This window comes from Stegostoma tigrinum, chromosome 40 (assembly GCF_030684315.1).
Source record: "Stegostoma tigrinum isolate sSteTig4 chromosome 40, sSteTig4.hap1, whole genome shotgun sequence".
In the NCBI taxonomy this organism is placed as follows: domain Eukaryota; kingdom Metazoa; phylum Chordata; class Chondrichthyes; order Orectolobiformes; family Stegostomatidae; genus Stegostoma; species Stegostoma tigrinum.
Window position 1 is genome coordinate 6,142,643 of NC_081393.1, and position 16,372 is coordinate 6,159,014.

General features: G+C 46.9%; 1 protein-coding gene across 1 annotated transcript in view; it reads left to right on the forward strand.

Annotated features, from left to right (window-relative positions):
* The first annotated feature begins 631 nt into the window (after positions 1-631).
* LOC125447911 (anthrax toxin receptor 1-like) overlaps positions 632-16,372 on the forward strand; it is a 149,793-nt gene continuing 134,052 nt past the window's right edge. The window contains exon 1 of the mRNA XM_048522695.2: positions 632-1,213. Within this exon, the coding sequence (XP_048378652.1) occupies positions 1,074-1,213 (140 nt within the window). The 5' untranslated portion in view covers positions 632-1,073. The remainder of the gene's footprint in view (positions 1,214-16,372) is intronic.

Sequence of the window (16,372 nt, forward strand, 5' to 3'; positions counted from 1 at the left end):
ACACATACACACACACACACAGACACATATACACACACAGACAGACACACACACCCAGACACACACACACAGACACACGCACAGACACACGCACTCACACAGACAGACACACACATACACACACACGCACAGACACACACACACATAGACACACACACACACATACACAGATACACAGACACACACATACATACACAGACACATACACACATAGAGACACACACACAAATACACACAGACGCATGCACATACAAACACAGACATACAGGCACACAGACACACACACACACAAACACAGGCACAACACACACATACAAACACACACAGACACATACACACACAGACACAAACACACATAGACACACACATACAAACACACACAGACACATACACACACACATAGACACACACACAGACACATACACATACACGCATAGACACAAACACACACACATACACAGATACACACAGACACAGAGGCACAGACACATACACATACACACACACAGACACACACATACACACAGACACACATACACACACAGACATTCACACACACTCAGACACACGCACGCACGCACACACACACACACAAAGCCACTTGGTGGCGATGGGAGGAGCGAAGACGCTGAACTTTTTTGAAGTTCGCTCGGAATCAGTGCGGTTTACTTCTGTCTCCACTCGGAGTGACTAAGGCATCAGGATATTTCCTTTCTCTCTGCTCTGTAACCACCATCATCCCCCGTTTCCTCTGTGTGTCTGTGTGTGTGTGTGTGTGTGTGTGTGTCTGTGTGTGTGTGGGGGGGTCTTTGTTCCGGCAAACACTGAGAAGAGCAGCAGCGGGCTTTTTTAGCTGGTTTTCGGGAAAAAGAAGCTGCGAGGAAGCGGCGGTGGGATCACAGACATAGACAGGATTCCTGCTGGATCTCCTGGAAGGGAGAGAGAGGGAAGGAGCGAGGAGGCTTGGGGGTTGCTGACAGTGACAGCTTGCTCCCTGGGGTCGCTCCCCCTCCTCTGTGTGTGTGTGTGTGTGTGTGTGTGTGTGTGCACCTCTTTGTGCCTGTGGCTGAGCGATGGGACGCTGTGAACAGCGGACGATGCTGCGGTACCTAACCGCCCTCACCGTGCTCTCGCTAGGAGCCGGGAGCAGTGACCCAGCCGGGAACAGCCCTGCGTGCTACGGCGGCTTCGACCTCTACTTCGTGCTGGACAAGTGAGTACCAGAGGCCCTTCCCCAGCCCAGGCCGGGGGCAGGGGCTGCGGAGGGGGGTGGAGGGGGCACTTAAAAGCCCGACTTTGGCAACGTTTGTCATCACCATTTGGGGCAAAACTTGGGCATTCGGTCGCAGTTGGAACGGGAATGCAGCCCGAAGATTTTCTTTGTAAGCCTTTCTCTCTCTGTCGCTCTCACTCTATTTGTCTCTGTCTCTCTCAGTCTGTCTCAGCCACTGTCTGTCTCACTCTCTGTGTCTCTCTCTGTGTGTTCCCTCTCTCCCCGCGACTCTCGCTGTCCATCTCTACTCTGTTCCTTTGTGCGTCTCTCTCTCTCTCACACTCTCTCACACACTCTCTCTCTCACACACTGTCTTGCTATCTCTCTCACATTGTTTCTTGCTCGCGCAGTCTCTCTCACACACACACATACTCTGTCTCTCCCTCATACACAGACACACACACACCCTCTCTCTCACACACATACACAATTTCTCCCCCACACACAAACACAAACACACACACACAGACACACACACACAAACACACACAGGCACACAAACACGCACACAGGTGCACACACAAACACACACACACAGGTGCACACACACACGCACACACACACACACACACACAGGCACACAAATACTCACACACGCACAAACACACACACAAATACTCACACACACACAGACACACACACAGACACACACACACAGACACACACACACACACACACAGACACACACACACAGACACACACACACACACAGACACACAGCCTCTCTCGTGATCTTGGTCTAATTCGCTTTGGGCAATCGATCTCTCTGTGCCCAGTAAAGGCTCCAGATGTGGACCCACTCTCTCTCTCTCTCTGTTTTTCTTTTGTGAGCCAAATACAACTGCAGCGCAGCCCTCTGCTTGTCACATCAACCCTTCCCCCTGCAACTTCCCTGGCTACCCCCCCACCCCCACCCCCACCCCCACTTCTATCCCTTGGAACGAACCAGATCCTAAACCATTCGTCTCCAGGCAGACAAAGCTCAAACCAGAATCCAACACAGTGTAGCCAAGAGAAAGCTTGATGCAAATAAGCCCCACTCCATTCGCATTCCCCACTTCTCCCCTCCGTCCCTTCCACCTACTCCCCCAACCCATTTGAGAAACCCAGTGGCAGATTTATGGGGGGGGGGCGCGGATTGACCTTGTTGGTCAATATAACTTTCCCACACACCAATTCCGGAACTTCAAACATTGCAATGGAAAAATTGCCAATTTTCCTGGATTATTCTCTGTCTTGTGTAGATTGTAGGTTGGAATTTAGCATTTTGTGTCCTTAGCTATTTTTTAACCCTCTGTAGAGCAAGCTTTGCCCTCAATATGTGTGTTTGAGGACCATGTGTTATCTTTGAGGCAGTTTCAATCTCATAATTAATGTCTTTTATTTAAACAGCATTGCTTCTTTAAACTCCCTCTGCCTTTGACATCTGTTCGCCACATTAGATCAGCCCTGTTGTGCTCTGTGTCTGAAAAAGTGTTGTCAGTTCATGCTTTCAGCTGTTGAAAATTGTCCAAAAGTTATAATCCTTTCACCTCTCTGTCCTTGCTTTAACTCTAACTGTGCTCTCAGGGGAAAGAGCCCTGAAACAGCCAAAAAAAAACAAGATTTGGGATTGAAAAGGACCGCAGATTGAGAATGAGGCTGAGCTGCATTGTTGGTGAAGAGAGGAAATTTATTTCTGGTTTAAAATGCCCAGTTGGAGCAAGACATAAAGGAAAGATGTTTCTACTTTCACATTAGAGAGAGAGAAGAGAGAGAGGAGAGAGAGAGAGAAAGAGATAACAGAGTGGAGAGAGAGAGAGAAGAGAGAGAGAAGAGAGGAGAGAGAGGAGAGGGAGAAGAGAGAGAGAAGAGAGAGAGAGAGAGAGAGAGAAATATACACAGAAGATTAGTTGCTGCATCTAAACCGAGGGTCACCCTACCTCAGGTGACAGGCTCAGTCAAGAAGACAACTTGACCAGTTGGGATCTGAACCCCCCCCTTGTTTGCACCATCCTGAGCAAAGAAATGTGAGAATGGAATTTTTGCTCTGGCACCTTTCATTTTAATCCTGCATTGATCCACAAATGTGAAACTGGGAGTGATCACAGACTCAAAGTCACAGCAGGAGGCCATTCGGCCCACCACATCTGTGCTGGTTTGCTGAAAGAGCTGTCCAGCTATGGAATCTCTACAGTGTGTAAGTGTGCCCTTTGGCCCATTGAGTGCACACTAACCCTCCCACCTGGACACATCCCCTAACTTATCCCTATAACCCTACATTTCCTGTGGCTAATCCACCTAACTTGCACAGTACAGGTGATTTACCAAGGCCCTTCTACCTAATCTGCACATCTTCAGACTGTGGGAGGAAACTGGAGCACCCGGAGGAAACCCACGCAGACACAGGGAGAATGTGCAAACTCCACCCAGTCGCCTGAGGGTGGAATTGAACCTGGGTCCCTGGCACCGTGAGGCTGCAGTGCTAACCACTGAGCCACCGTGCTGCCAAGTACTTACTGTCCCCACTAAGCAGCAACAACTTGGCATTTTCAAATCTGCGTGGCATTCCTTTGAAACATTCACTGCTTTTCCTGCATTCCAGGCCACAACAAGTGAGTGTGTGAATTCTCCCCATTTCCATTCTGGACTTCTGAAATTTCAGCCCTGGCAGCTTGCTGACCAAGTCAGAACCAGTTCTGTCAATGGTCTATGGTCGCAATGGTCAGAATAACTACCCCCAGATCAGTTCCAACATCACGAGGAAGTCTTCTCCCACTTAGAAACTCCTCTGTTCCTGGGAGAACCATCCCTGCACTTGCAGACTGTACCCTGCTAACATGAAATTGGTCATGGACGTTTTAATGATGAGATGGGCTAGACAACCCAGAATGGAGGGAGGGAGGGAGGGTTAGAGGGGGGGCAGTGGTAGTATCCCAGCCTCTATGCTAGGAGACCCAGGCACCTGTTGTCATTTGGCTCCAATTGACACATACTGGATGTCTGGAAATAGAGTCAGTTTTGAATGGCAGTGTGCAAATCCACGGCTAGCAAGGGGACTCCATTTCTACTGTGCCTTTGCCTTGGCAGGGTGGGATATGTGACCATGGGGGAGGTCAGACTCACCCTGGGGGTCTGCAAAGCCAACGCTCAAACCCATTTCCTTCAGTCCATGAACCTCTCTCAGTCCTTACACAAGAGGCTAAGACTGTCGTGCCTGTCAGGAATTCTAAGCTGCAGGACCATCTCCCAGAGGGAAGGTTGTTGAGTTGATATTTTTGGCGTCCAGGTAGCACCCTCTCCTCAGTGCCTCGGCAGCTTGAGTAGGAGGAGACATGGAGCAAAATGTTGACATCGCTGCCAAGTTCCTGATGTTGGAATGTACTGTTTGTATCGTAAAGCACAACACAGTCCCTGTAATACAGTGACCACCGCTGGTGAGGCTGAGGAATTTCCTCTCAGGGACAGATGGGAATTTTTGACCTGTGCCCCATTGTGTGGGTGAATTTGGGCCAAAGAGTCTGTGATGTGGACTATGGGAATAAGAGTGTGTGAATCTGATCAGTGACAGTCGCCCTTCGTTTGGACACTTCTTGGTCTCATTTTCTTAGCTTGGTCAAGCACAGGGGGCTATATGTGACAGACGTTCACCGGCCTACACTGGCCTCTGATTGTAATCATGCACAGTGCAACTCAGGCAAGGAAGAAGTCATTTCGAAAATGATCCTGCATCTCTCAGCCTTCCTTGCAAATCCACCTGGCTTATCCTATCCCACTTCATGTGATCTCTTCGTGACTCATGTTCCCACATCCCCACCCCTCATCTATCGCTTCCTCCGACGTGGCATTAACATTCAACTATTCAGTTCAATCCTCTGCAATGTTCTAACCTGAAGCTGCCCAGCTGACCAACTCCTGTTTGCTGTTTCAAAAATACTTTCAAGCTCTCATCCAACACTTCCTACTCCTTTACAAAGGTGACCTTTCCTCCCAGTTACAAATGCTCACAAACCAACTAGTACACATGGAATAACAGAAAACACAATATAAATGTGCTCTCAATGTTCCTTTGGTGGGCAGAAAATGAAACGGGCATTCATTTTTAAAGCTGAGAGAGGTTTGTAGGTGTCGGCTTGGTGCCCCGACAGATTTGGTCATCTTCCTAAGAGAAACCCATCAGGTTAGTGTGCAGGGACAGCAAGCAATTAAGAAGGAAGAGGAGAACAGTGGAAAAGGATTGGAGTACAAGAACAAGGAAGCCTAGCTATACCTGTGTAACAGGGACTGTTTTTACCTTATCTAAGAAGGAAATACTGACTTTGGAGATGGTGCAGCAAAGGCTCACCAGATTAATTCCTGGATGAGACAGCTGTCCAGCCCCTGGATGTTGAGTAGAGCGGACCAATGCTCTCTGCAAATTTGGACACTAGGAGATAATTTTAGCGAAAACTGGATGCTCGAACAGGACAGATAGCAAGAGGTTTCTTTCCTCTGTTTGGACAGCCTACAACAAGAGCGTCTTGTCTCAGTTTTAGTGGCTCATCATTTAAGGCTGATGGGAGGAAAGATGTCTTCACTCTGAAAGGGTTCAGGTTCCTTTTAAATCTCTGCCCTAGGAAACTGTGGAAGCTCAGTCGTTGAATATATCCAGGGCAGAGGTCAATGGAACATTCATAGAATGAGAGGATATTTGAATGGGGGGGGGGGCGATAGGGGAGTTTGGTAGGACACAAAGTTGAAATCAAAGACTAGCTGAAAACTCAAAGAGATGGAGAAAATGTTGAAGCTTGTGTGGTTGACAGCTGTCCCTGTTACTCGCACTGTTTCCCCAGCTACGGAGCTCCATTTTAGTTGGGACACAGAGTCGCACTTCATGGAAACAGACCCTTCGGTCCAACCAGTCCATGTCGCCCATAATCCCAAACGAAACTAATCCCACCTGCGTGCACATATCCCTCCAAACCTTTCCCTATCCATGTACTTATCCTTTTAAATGGGGAATTGTACCCACATCCACCACTTCCTCAGGAAGTTCATTCCAAACGTGAACCACGCTCTGTGTAAAATATTTGCTTCTCTTGTCTTTTTCAAATCTCTTTCGTCTCACTTTTAACGTGTGTCCCCTCGTCTTGAAATCCCCCACATGGTCAGGAAGAGACAACTAACCATTAACTCTATCTATACCCCTCATTATTTTGCAAGCTTCTATAAGGTCACCCCCTTAACCTCCCACGTTCTGGGAAACAAAATCCCAGCCGTTCTTTATAATGCAACCCTTCCATAATCTGTGACATTTTCGCTTTCGCTGAGTGTTGTTGTGTGGGTTCATCTGTTTTCTGGTGAAGTTCAGGCCAAGCCTCAAGGTGTTTTGACAAACAATGTTTCTGAACAATGTCATGGCATTGACTGCAGCAAGCAACTCTGTTCTCAGCAGCCTGAACTCTGGCCCTGCAGCACAGTCTCTCTCTCACATTCACTGAGGCCACAGTTCCACTATAGTGTGTCTTGGAGGTGCATCAGAATAATCGTTAAACCCTAACTCTGCATTGACAGCTTTAGTTCTTCTGGTGAGCTAGGATGGGTCAAAACGCTAGCTTTCTGCCTTGTACTCACTCTTAAATAACCGGGCAATTTTAAACTCTCGACCCGCAAGAAATTGACTACAAAAGAAGTGGCTGGGCCTCAGCTAGTTATGATTTTGAAACTGGTCAGAGCATTGCCTGAAAGATCGTTGAGCCACTTTGGATAATTACTGCTGTGGGTTGTGGGTATCAGAGAGCTACCACTTTGTGAAGTTAAGCTTTGCAATCATAGTATTTTTATTGATGTAACTGTGGAGTCCCAAGGATCCTGATTCTAGATTTAAGGACTAAGTTTTGACCACAACAACAGTTACCCCTCACTTCAAGGGCTAGTGATACCTTTTGATCAACCTTCTGTTTGATTCTCATGGGAGTCACATTACAAATGGATCTATAGTCCTCCTCCAAAGTGTCATTCCGCAGACACTTCTTCACAAAGCCAAAGTTCCCTTTGTCCCACTCTTTGGGACCACTTTCCGAAATTCCTCCAGCTCCTCTAGCCTCTCTTCTTCTTACAAACATTTCTGAAAATTCCTCTCTGCAGCCAGAGCTTTGTTTAGCTGCCTCCAGGTTCCTCCGTGTGTGTGGTAGTTTGCATTTCTCTGTTCAGTTCCATTGGTGATAAGCCTTGGGCTGTTTCCAGAAGTCATGACATGAATCCAACTTAGTGCTTCAACTATCTCCAATCAGACACAGTGCAAACCACCTTTCGCCTGTATCTCTGTTTCTTCGGTTTCTCTCATCTGAAAATGCCAAGAGTGTGATGCAATTCTGTTCTCCATGTGGTTGTAAAATGCAGGCAGTTATGAAATGATGGAGCAGGTGAGAAGGTTGCTGTACTTTTTTCTCCCAGTCTGATGTTAATGTTTTGGCTCAAATGTGGAACTACAGCACTGCAATCTCGTTATTTCAGCCGAGGGATCAGTGGAAAATATGATATCGCTGGGAAAGTAACTGAGTGTTTTAACAGCCTGCACTGCTCAGGTCTTTGATGGTCTGTGTTTTCTGCTGAAGTGTGCTGGTGTGGCATGTTGGACAGGTTGTACATAATGTTTAAAGTGCTCCATTAAACTTTACTGGAGGGAGGTGGAAGGCTGGTGCCTGAATCCGAGATTTTGTTTTCTGTAATAATACAGTCCGTGGTCTCTCTGTTGGGGAAAGGGACTGGAATTGAATGAGACATTGGGCTTGAAGGTAGACCTCTCCTTCACTGTGGAGGCCAGTGTATAGAGAGGGTTGAGCGAGGGGTCAGATCTCCAGCTGGTCTGTCAGGGATGGTGGAAGCAGCAGAGCAGGACTGTGCAAGGGGAAGGATACTGGCTAATCATCAGAGTGCATCATCTTATGCTATCAGGGTCAGATAGGACTAGGGCCGAAGGGTGGCGTGTTAAAAATGGAGCCTCGCTGATTCACATCTCTGATGTAGTTTGTCACTTTGCACTCGTGTGGTTTCTAGTCCTCATCTGTCAAACACTCCCACACTGATACAGGCCTCCCTAACTGTACTGTGGGACCATTCTCAACACTGTGGATTCAGTCACGCCTTGGGTGCTGAGGTGAAATACAAATGTTGCATCATGGTTTATGTTCAGCACCGCTGGAAAGCGAATGGCAGTGGTCCGAGAAATCTTTGTAAACCTTGCTTTGTGGTTGCAATTCCAAACCATGCAGATGCATGCCATATGAGGTGAAACAGGGATAAATGTGAGTTAGCAGGAAAGAAACAGGTCGGCAGATGATTACCTGAATGGTGATAGATTGGGGAAAGGGCTGGTGCCAGGAGACCTAGGTGTCCCTATGTTAGCCACTGAAGGTAAGCAGATGGTGGAATTTGAATTCAGTCAGTATCTGGAATTCAGAATCTAATGATGACCATGAATCCGTTGTCGTTTGTCAGGAAAAACCCACCTGCTTCACTAATGTCCTTTAGGGAAGGAAACTGCCGTCCTTACCTGGTCTGGCCTGCAAGTGACAATGTGGTTGACTCTTAGCTGCCCTCTGGGCAATTAGGGATGGGGCAATAAATGCTGCCCCTAGCCAGTAATGCCCTCATCCAATGAATAAATAAAGAAAAAAAAACATATAGGCACAGCAGACAGCGAAGGAGGCAAAATCTGTGTTGACCAGCAGACTGAGAGAATTTGAGTACGGGAACAGGGAAGTCTTGTTGCAGTTATACAGGCTTTAGTGAGATCACGCCGAGAATATTGTATGCAGCTTTATTTCCTCTTTACAGGATGATGTTCTGACGACAGAAGGAGGGGTAGTGAAGGTTTACCAGACTGATTCCTGGGATAGCAGGACTCGCGTATGATGGAAGACCAGGTCCATTAGGACGATATTCACTGGAGTTTGGAAGAATAAGTGGGGTGGGGGTGTGGGTGTGGTGGGGAGGTGGTGGTGATGGTGTGGAATCTCATAGAAACCTATAAAATTCTAACATCCTGCTTCTGGGTAAACACAGGAAGGATCTCCCTGGATGACCAGGGAGCCCTGCATCAAGAGGGCACAGTCTAAGGATCTGGGGTAGACCATTTAGGACTGAGAACAGGAATAATGCTTCACCCCGAGTGTGGGGAGCCCAAGGAAATTCCCTGTCACGGCCGAGGTCAAAATATTGAACGTTTTCAAGGAGCTCAGTAGAGTTCTTGGGGCTAAAGGGATCAAAGGATATGGGGAGAAAGTGGGAACAGGGTGTGCAGTCAGATGATCAACCGCAAACACAGAGAATAGCAGAGCAGCTTCAAAGGGCTGAATGGCCTACTCCTGCTCTTATTTTTTTGTTTCTATGCCCAAATGGTGAATTCGGACTCTCATTTAGGCGTCAGCTGTGACTCAGTTAGTGACAGAACTGTATGGCTCTGAGATTCTAAGGTTCAGTCCGGGATTTGAGTCCTATTCATCCATGATGAAGCTGCCTTGCAGTTTTGAGACAGTGCACTGAAGCAGTTTGGGAGGACGGAGAAGGAATCCCACTGCTTAAGAAAAGAAAGAGGGAGATAAAAATGATAAGTACACATCTGCTGGCCTGATGTCAGCAGCAGAGTTTGTTATAAGCCGGGCGCTTAATTGGCATGAAGTGAAGAACTGCCTGTTTCTGGACAGAGTTGACATGAACAAATGAAGGGGAAATCATGCTTGGCAAACCTGGTGGAGTTGTTGGAGAACGTTTCCAACAGAGTCGATAGGGGGGATCTGGTAGATGTAGTGTATTTGGATTTTCCTGTCTGCTTTTGACAGAAATTCACACAAGCAGACAGCAGGCAAAATACAAGCGCATGGGATTTGGGAATATTATACTGCCAGGTGGAGTACCGTATGCGGACCTGGGCAGTGCACCTCAGGAAGGACGTCCTGGCCTTAGAGAGAGTACAACGTAGGTATGAGAATGATAGCTGGACTGCAAGGGTTAAGTTACAGGGCGACATTACACAAATTGAGCCCATTTTCTCCAGAGTTTAGAAGATTAAGGGGTAATTCGATCAAAGTCACTGTGGCATTAATGGGAAGAGTCAGGGGAGATAAAGATAAATTGTTTCCATTGGTCAGGAATTCTGGAACTAGGGGACACAGTCTGAGAATTAGGGCCAGACCATTCAGGAAAGAGGTTCGGAAGCATTTCAATTCACACAAGGTGGGAGAGGTTTGGAACTCTCTCCCACAAGTGGCAGTGGGTGCTGGATCCATCGTTTTCATCGGAGATAGATGAAATTTTGTTAACCACAAGGTGTTTAGGCGATATGGGCCAAAGGCTGATCAGTCAAGATCTTATTGAATGATGGAACAGGCTCAAGGGGCTGAATGGCCTCTTCCTGTTCCTGTGTTCCTGTGTATAAGCTTGGATCGAGGGTTGATTAACAGGCAGAAAGCAGAGAGCAAAATGAGATAGTGTTAATCTCTGATTGGTTGGTTGCGACTGGCGTGAGGTGGGGGAGTACCTCAAGTTTAGCTTGGGGACGCAGCTCATGACGATCGCAGTTTGTATCAGCTATGGGGACAATGTTTCCAAGTTACAGATGACACCAAACTTGGGGGAAATGTGAGCTGTGAGAAGGATGCAAAGCAGATTATAGACTGGCTGAGTGAATGGGCTAGCGCATGGCAGGGAGGATGGAATATAATGTGAATATGTGTCGGGGGAAGTCACTTGGGGAGGACGAACAGTGCCAAGTGTTTCTTAAAGGCGAAGAAATTAGGAAGTGTTCCTGTTTAGAGGAACCTCGGTTTCCTTGTTCATGGTTCACTGGAAGCTATTTCTAGTAGCAGACGACAGCAATTCAGAAAGCAAATGGTATGTTAACCTTTATAACTAGATGATTAGAGCTCATGGCAAGAGGTTAGGGCAACACGCTGGGACTAGTGATCATCATTCCATTGGCTTTAAAATCGTTATGGAAAAAGATAAACCCTCCAGAAAAGTTAACGATCTGAATTGGCATAAGGCACATTCTAATGGTAGGAGACAAGAACTTTGAAAGGTTGATTAGAGTAGACTGCCGGCAGGATAAGGGACGACTGACAATTGGGAAGCTTTCAGAAGTGTGGTAGCAAGTAGTCAGACGCATTGTGTTCCTGTTAGAGTGAAGGGTAAGGCTGGGAAGAGTAGGGAGCAAGAGATTAACGGTGGACATTGAGATTCTAGTCAAGAACAAGGAAGAATCATATATTTGATATAGACAACTGGAATCAAATGAGTGTCTTAAAGAATATGTGGATTGTGGGGGCATTTTCAGGGGGAATTCAGGATGGCAAAGACAGGATCTGAGATAGCCTTTAGCAGATAAGGTTAAGGATGATCCAAAGAGATTCTACAAGTACTCGAGAGAGAATAGGGCCCCTTAAAGATCAACAAGGTGGTCTATACTTTGAACGTCTGTTGATGGGAGAGATCCTAAATGACATTTGGCATCAGTTTTTCCTAGGTGGAAAGAAATGGAGGCAAGAGAACTCAGGGAAATAAATATGGATGTTTTGGAAACAGTTCCTATTACAGAAGAGGAAGTGCTGGAAGTTTTAGAAAATATAAAGCTGGATAAATCTCCAGGATCTGATCAGGTGTACCCCAGGACATTGTGGGAAATCAGGGAAGAAATTGCTGGATCCCTAGCAGAAATATTTGTACCATCTATAACCACAGGTGAGATGCCAGAGGATTGGAGGATGGCTAATGTTATGCCTATCTTTTAGAAAGGCTGTAAGGAGAAGCATGGGAACTATGGACCCATGAGCCTTACAATGGTGATGAGAAAGCTGTCGGAGGTTGTTCTTAAAGATAGGATTGACATGCATTTGTTGAGGTCAAGAAATGATTAGGGATAGTCAGCATGGTTTCGTACGAGGGAAATTGTATCTCATAAACTCGACTGAGCTTTTTGAGCAATGTAACCAAAAAGATTGATCAGGGCAGAGCAGTGGACATTTTTTATATGGACTTTAGGAAAGCCTCTGACAAGGTGCCGCATGATAGACACATCAGTAAAGTTAGGTCATATGGGATTTGGGGTGAGCTCGCCAACTGGATATGCTACGAGACAGAGGGTAATGGTTGTCTGTTAGCCAGGAGGACTGTGACCAGCAGTGCTCCACAGGGATCATTCCTTCCACTTCTGTTTGTCATGGATATAAATGATTTGGATGAGTGCTTAGTGAGTTTGAGGATGACACTAACACTGATGATATAGTGGACAGTGAAGAAGGTTGTCTAAGACTAGAAAGAGATCTTGATCAAAGTGTAGAGCTGGATGAACACAGCAGGCCGAGCAGCATCAGAGGAGCATCAGAGCTGTGTTCATCCAGCTCTACATCTTGTTATCTCACATTCTCCAGCATCTGCAGTTCCTACTACCTCTGAGATCTTGGTCAGTTGGGTCAATGGGCTAAGGAGTAGCAGATGGAGTTTAATTTGGATAAATGTGAGGTATTGCATTCTAGTAAAACAAACAAGGACAGGACTTACACAACTTATGGTCAGATAGTGTCGTCAAACAGACAGACATAGGGGCTCAGGTCCGTACTTCTTTGAAGTTTGTGTCACAGGCAGGCAGGGTGATTAAGAAGGCCTTTAGTATATTTGCTTTCATTGCTCAGGCCTTCGAGTAGAGGAGTTGGGGCGTTACGTTGACGTTGTACAGGATGTTGGTAAGGCCTCTTCTGGAGTAGTGTGTGCAGTTCTGGTCGCCCTGTCGTAGGAAGGATATTGTACAGTTGGAGAGGGCTCTGAAAGGGAATGGAAGGTTTGAGTTATAAGGGGAGGCTGGATCGAGGTGGGACCTCTTTCACTGGAGGGTAGGAGGTTGGGGAGTGGTGAGCTATCGAGGTTTATTAGATCATGTGGGACATAGATGAGGTGAATGACAAGGCTGCTTTCCCGAGGGTGAGGGAATTCAAAAGTAGCTGGCGTATTTTTAAAGTGAGACGAGCAAATTTGGGCAACTTTTTTTTACACAGAGTGTGGTTTGTGTGTGGAATGAACTGCGAAAGGAAGTAGCAGATACATTTACGACATTTAAAAGACATTTGGATAAGTACATGAATGGCAAAAGTTTGGAGGAAAATACAGGCAAGTGGGAACATGGTTGGCATGGCCTAGTTGAACCGAAGGGCCTGTTTCTGTGATGTTTGACTCTAATACCTTGGGTTTTGCTTCCCTGGTACAGACCGCAGGTGAGGGCACAGCTGGGGCCCTGTGTGCGATTCTGGCCCCTTGCCTGAGCGAAGACATTCTTGTCAAAGAGAGAGTCCAGCAGAGGGTCACCAGACTGGTTCCTGAGTGAGTGGGATTGTCCGATGAGAAAAGGTGAAGCAGACTGAGCCACTATTCACAAGAGTTTAGGAGGATGAGAGGCGATCTCATAGGGATTTACCAAATTACTGCAGCGACACACAAAGCAGAGGCAGGAAGCACGTTGTGCCTGGGCTTTATGGTCCAGAGGCAGGGGAACAGTCTCAGAATAATAAGGCAACTAATTCAGGCCGAGATGAGGATGCAAGTCTTTGCTCGGAGGGTGGAAAATCTTTGGAATTCTTTACACTAGAGGGCTGTGGAAGCTCAGCTGTTGAGTTAGTTCAAGATTGAGACTGAGAGATTTCTGATTGCTGATAGCATCAATAGACAGGGGGATAATGCAAGAATGTTGCACTGAGACAGATGCCATGAACAAAAATGTCAGCAGACCCGAAGGGCTGAATAGCCTTCCTCTGCTTCCTTAAAAACTGAGGCTATACCTCTTCCGACTCCATCACAATGTTAAGAAATGCCTAACACAACATGACAATGGCAACTTTCGAGGCAACTCGAGAAGTTGGTGAGGAGGACGATCTCAAAATAGTTTGAGGCAAGGACAGACAAATGGAAATGCAGTAGGTAACTTCAGTTCAGGAACCAGAACCAATTGATCTTCTGTACAATCATTTATATCTTGCTGTACTCTGACCCCTCCTCATGTAAAATGATCTTTTGCAACAGCAGGCTGAAAGGCACACTGCGATTTTGTTTAGAAAGAGGTTCTTTTGTATTGCATGTGTTGTGTTGTTGCATTTGAAGAATGATGTGTATGGGCAGTGATTCAGTTCCTGTACTGGCTGGGGTTTCACAGATGGACCTCATAAAATCTTGATTATCGCGTGTCCACGGACTCCTGAGGGAGTGCTGCAGTGTCAGAGGCGCTGATCTTGGCTGGATAAAGTAAGCTGATGTCCCCGCTCGCTATAGTGAGATCTGACGGCATTATTTGAAGAATGGTAGAATGATGACAGTATGTGAGGAGGCGATTCGGTTTGTCTTGGCTGTGCTGAGCCTCTGCAACAGTGATTCAGTGCATTTTCCACCATGCTTCAGACGCTTATCCTTTTAGAACCTCACAGTCGTCCGATTCTACCACACTCCTGGCTAGTGCAGTCCAGATCTAAAACATTTTCTGCATAAAGAGGTTTTTGCTGAGTGCCATCTGGTTTTGACCTTTGTATGACTGGGAGCAGCGACTCCAGAGTGGCTGTTTCTAAACCTCCCTCAATTTCAGAGACCTCTGCCAATCTCCTCTGAACTGCCCTGTCTCTGAGGGGGATGGAAGCCGAAAGTTTTCAAATCTGTCTCATCACTGCAACCTGCAACATTCATGTTTTTAGCGCCATCCCCAAAGCCTCGTGCAGAAAAGCAGCAAAGTCCTGCCTGGCATTTAATCCTCGAGCCAAGTCCATCAGGAAGGGTGAAACGAGCCATTTCTTTGGTCCGCTATGCATAATCGAAATAACTCGCAAAAGTAGTTCTTACATCTTCGACAGGTGCCCTCACTGTTTTGCCACTGAAGAGGGCGACCCAGCTCCAGGCCACCTCACAGAATGACCCGATCATTGTGCTCAGCCCTGGTTGTGTAGCCCAAAGATGTATATTCTTGAATTCCCCCTCTCATGACAGGAACTCCTGGCATCTCCTGGCTTGTTCTTGGGCTTTTTTTAAAAAAGGATTTGTCAGATAGCATGGGTGGATGCATGCATCAAGCAAAACACGCACAGAGAGAAATAAGGAACGGGGGAGGCCATTTGGCCCATTGAGCCTGCTGCGCCATTCAATACAATCCTGGCTGATCCTTCAACTCAGTCCCTCGTTCCTGTTATCTCTCCATCCCTTTTGACCCCTGCAAGCCTAAAGTGGAAGCAGACACACCAGCAGCATTCCGGAAACACCTGGATGAATACATGAACAGGAAGGGAATAGAGGGATATGGATCCTGTAAGTGAGGACAGTTTTAGTATGGAAGGGCAAAATGTGTCAGCACAGGCTTAGAGGGCCGAAGGGCCTGTTCCTGCGCTGTTTTGTTCTTTGTTCTAACTCTTTCTTGCTATGGTCTCCGCCTGTTTGTGTGACAGAGAATTCCACAGGCTCCCACTCTCTGTGTTAAGACATTTCTCCTCCTCTCAGTCCTGAATAGTTGCCCAGCCGGTATCACCACACAGTGAGCCTGGGTCTGGTCTCCCTGTGCATAATGAACATCCTTCCTGTCTTTATGTTGTCTAGACCTGCTGTGATGTTATTGGTTTCTATCAGGTCCCACCTCTTATTCATTCAAGCTCAAAGAGTAAATTATGTTCAGACATAATTGAGATCAGTTTTTGACATTACTGTTACAACATACGGCATCTGGTTTACACACATGGTGTGATCTGAGAACTGCACTGTAACAGCAGGATAATCACCGCAGGCGTCAGTACATTGAGACAAAGCTGACTGCTGGACTCCTGCGGGTTTCTATCCACCTACCCAGGAGCTTGGATGGAGAATCAAGATGGACCCCGCCTCTGTGAGACCACACCTTTGACAGTGCAGCACTCCCTCAGCCCTGCATCGGGAATGTCACCCAGATCCCTGGAATGGGATTTGAATCCATTCTCCCGCTGACCCAAGGCTGATGCGTTTTGGAGGCCCCTCTCCTGCCATCAATTGCTGTGGTGGAGTTTGCAGCTGGCTTTGGGTCCCAGCTCATCACGGGACAGTTATTCTTGACCCAAATATTCTCCACAAAAGAGAGAAAACACCAAGAGA